Consider the following 5507-nt stretch of genomic DNA (forward strand, 5'->3'; position numbering starts at 1 on the left):
TATATATATCTTTTTTTTTTAATAATAAATTGTTATTTAAAATTATTTTATTTTAATGTGCAATTTTTTAAAAAAATTTTTCTTACATACTTTTGTTAATTCAACGAATGAAGGCGAGAACGATCGTCGCGTTGATCTTTTACAGTGGAAATCGCCGTTCATTGTTAATCGTGGCATATCCGCGTTTTTATCGCGATTGAGTCACGCAATAAAAAGCAGCGCGACGTTTTCCCGTGCACTCGCCTAACACTCGGAAAATAGGTTGCCTTCGATGACGCGATGCGAATGGATTAAGTAATCGTAAATTACCTTCTGGCTATAATTTCCGGCGGCGGAGGCGCGAGATGCATCGTGAAAGCACAGGTACAAATGAATCACAGTTCGTGACTTACGCGCGAGGTCAGTTTAAAACTTCTCTGCCCCCCCCCCCCTTTCCCGAACTTCTTTCGCACGAACGCTACTTACGATATCTGACTGCGGTAAATATGTTAAACACGTCGCGCTTTGCGATCTCGTTTCAAATACAGATCGTATTTTAAGGTAGAAACAACGAGATTCTCGTTTATTTTCGAGTAGATAGATATGTATGCGTTTCGCGTGTTCGATTACAAATGAAACGCAACAATAATAGATCGAGGAAGAATAAATTTGCACAACTATACGACGTATATGGTGTTATTTATTATTTCTGTTGCAGGTCGCTGGTCATCCTCGTAACAATTTAATGACCGAGAGCACGTTCTTGACCGTGGAACGATTAGACGATGATGAAGTTTGGATACCAGTAGCCACGGATGCTGATTGGGAGACCAAGTACGTGTATCAAATTGCATTATTGCGTACAACCATTTTGATGTGTAATATCTACATATCGATATAATTAGACGAATGTTAGAATACGAAACGCAATTCTTTCTTTTAACTTCTTCTAGCTGTAGCTCATTTTTACCTTTCATAGCGTAATAAATCATAATGGAACATATATGTGGGCTTTTAGATTTCAATGGAAACGAACTTCTATGATACTGGGGTCGAGTCAAATGACCATTACGTGGAAAATCCCGCAGGATGTTAAACTGGGCGAGTATCGCATCAGACATAATGGTTATTATCGCTATGTCCTTGGCGGCGTATATCCTTACTACGGTGTTACCAATCATTTTCAGGTAAGTTTTCGGCGTATCGTCTCGTAAGTACATATTTATTTACTGTTATACATGTAAGTACAGTGAATGCAAAAATACTCTATAGGAAACATTTTTTATATCAAAACTTTGTATAGAAACTTATACTTGTACAAAATAAATATTAATTTGCAATTTTATTCAATGAGTACATTCCCTCCTAATATAAGCAAAAGAACTTGACATGTTCATGATCTTACACAAATTAGAAGTTAAATCTTATTTCGACTATATATGAATACTTTTTGTGCGTTTAAAATATAATTTAATTTTTTAGCTTTGTTTATTTTAAAAATATAACATATTTTAATCATTATATGCCTGTTTGGGTAGAATAATTTTAACAAGTGCAAAATCTATTCATTTATTGTTAAAAAATTGGTAATTAATGCTTAATTTAAAAAAATAAGGCTTTCTTTAAAAAGATATATCTGTCATGTGTACGAATACTTTTGCCCTCACTGTATATGTACACGTTAAAACACAAATAATACAAAGTGGTACAAAATACAAAGCTTATTTATTTACAAAGTAAATATATAGTTCTGTATACGTTTTTATACGTTTAGTGAAATATTTCAATAAAATCTTATTATAATACCGATTATTACACATAAATAATCGCGTGCTTATACAAATTTAGTTATACTTATCATCATGATTACAGGTGAAAGTTCCTGCACCGAATATACGTCAACGCTATTATGGATAACACTTGACGCCTTTCTTGTCCTATCTTGTATTTCGACTAGGAAATTATTACGCTTACTTCATAGTTAAATTAAATCTGTCTTATGTTTGTTTTACATGTAAATAGATATTCTAGTAGAGAATAAATGATAGCAAAAGAACGTGGATATGTGGAATGATAGTTTTTATTTGGCAGATATTGCATATCTTTACGTACACAAGTTTGCAAATTAATTGTTTCCTCCTTTTCTAAATAGGTTTATTTCCTCATAGTTAATAATGTTACTGTTCAATGATGCTGTTGAGATTTTTTAATTATAGTTTCGGTATCCATTATAACAATTACAACAGGTACAATATGACATAATATAATAATAAACATAATTTGCCTAACTAACAAAGAGGCTCAGAAACGCATTTCATGGATTTTGATCAGCCTTTATCCAATTATTTTGAGGCACTAAAAATAATCCCTTTAAAGTCGTAGATTCTATTTTTGCTATTTTTCGAAAGAATTGCAATTTTAAGTCATGACGACGGATCGCTTTCGGATCTGGGGAATCGATAGATATGGAAATAGCAAATCATTTTTACGTCTACTACTCTAAGTTAAGTGTGAGAACGCTTAGTTTGAATACTGGAAAATTGACAATTATGCATAACTTTTTCAATATTTTGTTTTACTTTGAAGCGCTATAGCTCGATGAAACATTATTGAACAAAGATTAACGAAAACATACGTTAAAGTAGATTTTCTAAGTTTTAAAGTGGTTCTTTTAAAAACATTGGTGTGTGATAATTTTTCACAATAATATTAATTAAACTTTTCGCGGATAAAAATTCATTTTTACAAAATGTTTTTAACTTTAATTATAAAGTTTATAGAAAAAAGGAATAAAAAAATTTTGTTATCTTCCCGATTCGCTTAAACTATTTATTAAACATTTAAGGGTTAAAGAATTTTTTTAAAGCGTTCCCGAATTTACGTAAGGTATACATGAAAATATATAAGAATCACTTTACAGAAGTTATGCGTTTCGCGGATTATCTCCGTATCCAAATCCATTCTTAGAATGCCAACATTTTGTGAAGATTGCAGTTCACTTCATCAGAGCGAAGAGCAGCTTCTAATACTGTATCTGAGGACGTTTTTTTCAGGCTGCCCTAGAAGCGCCGTGAGGCTGTCCTGAGACTGTCTTAAATTGTGGCGTCCTGAAGACATCCTCAGGACTTCTCGTGGATACATGACTGTTCTCAAAATGTCTCAGAACGTACTAAGACATATTCAGGATGATCCTGAGGATGTCTTGTGCTGTCTAGGTAATGAAGGAGGCTGATGAGGAAATAATATGTTTCGCTTGTGAAAAGGATGATATTGGATGAAATGTTGCATTAAACACTGAATTTACATGAGTTACAATCGTATGTAATTATGTTGTATCATTCTATAATAAGCATAAAGTTATTATATAAATAATTATTACTATTACAATTCTACGTATTAATGTAGAAAAATTTCATATCGGCAGGTATTGCTTGATTTTGAGACATATATTCATATATATATATATATCGGCACATGCTTCATATTATTCCCTTTATCATAGACAATATCCTGTAATCGATAGTGCGGATCGTGAATACTTTCCTAAAATATTTACAAAGTACAGGCGGAAAAAAATAAAGTTTTTTTTTCTAATTAGGAGTAATTCTAATTCAAAAAGAAGAAATGCTCATTTAATTGTGAAATTTCGATTACTGAACGGAGATTCTACAATTAAATTCAATCTGCCTTAATTGGATGCTGCATAGCATATTGGTGGTTTATTACCTCTAACTATAATTACATTTACATATAATATCAAGTATTACATGTAATCTCAATTGAGAAAGTATGGTTTGTCAAAGGGTATTATAGTTTATCGAACGATGTCGTATTATTGATCCATTAATCATGACACATACTAATATAATTGATGCTCTGCAACTTTTGAGGGCATCGTATTCGAGAATTTTTATAATATATTATTCAGGGTTGGGTAAGTTAATTTTTTCTTTTAACTAAGTTAAGTTAAAGTTAACAATCTTGAAAATTTAACTTAGTTAAGATACAAGTTAATGAAATTAATTGAATTAAAAGTTAAGTTAATAAAAAAAAGTAATTGAAAAAAGTTAAATTTCTTCCTATTTTATGATTTCAGAGTCTTACAAATAACGGAAATGACAAACATATACTTCATTTAGAATATACTCTATATTTTATTTAAACTTTTGTTTATATATACTGTTATATATATATAGATTTCAACCTATCAAAAACTAGATACATTAAAATATATGGTATGGTTTTTGCTAGATTGAAATCAATATATAATGTAAATAATATATACAAACAAAACTTTTAAGTAAAATATAGAGTATGTTCTAAATGAAGAGTATATGTTTGAGTCTGAGACTTAACTTCCAAAAATTTAAATAAAAAGTTAGTAGTTATCGATAAAATGTAACCAAGTTAAGTTAAAATTATTTAACTTTTCAACGTTTTAACTTAATTTTTAGCTTTTTTACTTGGCACTACACCCAACCCTGATATTATTTACAACTGTATATACCATTTATTAACTGCTACTTTACGTGCAATATCGTGCAAATCATACAATAACAACAATTTTTATGCCAATTCCTACTATATAATAGAAAAAGCAAAGCATTTGGCGTTATCATATCATTGAAATATAATAATGACATTTTCATGCATTCTCAAGTATCGTAAACTCGCCTACAAATGTTGAAAGTGTAAAATACGATATCATAAGTTCCTATTATACGAAGTAAAGCTTGAACCAATTGAAAAGCACAGGCAATAGGAAATAATAGATTTCTGCCTGTCAAAAATCATGTATATCACAATACACGGTTTTGGATAGGTTGAAATCTATTGTTCCCTCTCTCTCTGTTCCTATTGTTACCTGTGCTTTTAATTTGTATCTCATGCTTAATGCGATCTGTAAATATATTTTTTATACTCTCTACGTTCTATTTCAAACAGAATATGTTGATTTGAACGTAAATGAAAAATATATTATCGCAATATTTTTTAATACAATATTTTTTATACAGAAGTATAACCTCCAAGTAACATATATTGTTTTATATGTATATATATATATATATATATATATAAAACGTCAGTTTTTTAAAAAACGTATATGAATTAACATGTGCCACTTGAGTTATGCAGACGAATAAAATATTTTTGTAACTTTTAAAAACCTTATACATAATTATGATTACTTTAATCACTTGTTGCTTATGTAATCAGATAACATGCAAATATGTTTATTATTTATTGCATGTTCCGCAGAATGATGACGTGCGTTCGAATGACTATATGAAAAAATGATCTTCCTTTAAAGAAAAATTTTCTCTCATGACGGATATGATTATAATTCAAATGCATCGTATTCGCGCTGCGCTCGTGATTTCGAAAACGTTTTGTTTACAACTCTAATTTAAGCTTTAATGAGTTGTTTGTAAAAGTCAATTTTTTTCTCTCTTTACTCGATTCCATTTATGAAGACTTAGTGTTTCGACGTTTAATATTATCTGTTAATAACGTAATTAATACTTAAT

General features: G+C 30.0%; 1 protein-coding gene across 4 annotated transcripts in view; it reads left to right on the forward strand.

The window, feature by feature from the left end:
• The window catches only part of CDase (neutral ceramidase), a 62850-nt gene extending 60768 nt beyond the window's left edge, over nt 1–2082 (forward strand). For all 4 annotated transcript variants that reach the window (XM_018513616.1, XM_018513615.1, XM_018513614.1 and 1 more), the window contains exons 13-15: nt 698–813; nt 998–1166; nt 1852–2082. In XM_018513616.1, coding sequence (XP_018369118.1) covers nt 698–813; nt 998–1166; nt 1852–1896 — 330 coding nt within the window. In that variant the 3' untranslated portion in view covers nt 1897–2082. The remainder of the gene's footprint in view (nt 1–697; nt 814–997; nt 1167–1851) is intronic.
• Nucleotides 2083–5507: the final 3425 nt, after the last annotated feature.

The sequence above is a fragment of the Trachymyrmex cornetzi genome, unplaced genomic scaffold (genome assembly GCF_001594075.2).
Source record: "Trachymyrmex cornetzi isolate Tcor2-1 unplaced genomic scaffold, Tcor1.1 scaffold47, whole genome shotgun sequence".
In the NCBI taxonomy this organism is placed as follows: domain Eukaryota; kingdom Metazoa; phylum Arthropoda; class Insecta; order Hymenoptera; family Formicidae; genus Trachymyrmex; species Trachymyrmex cornetzi.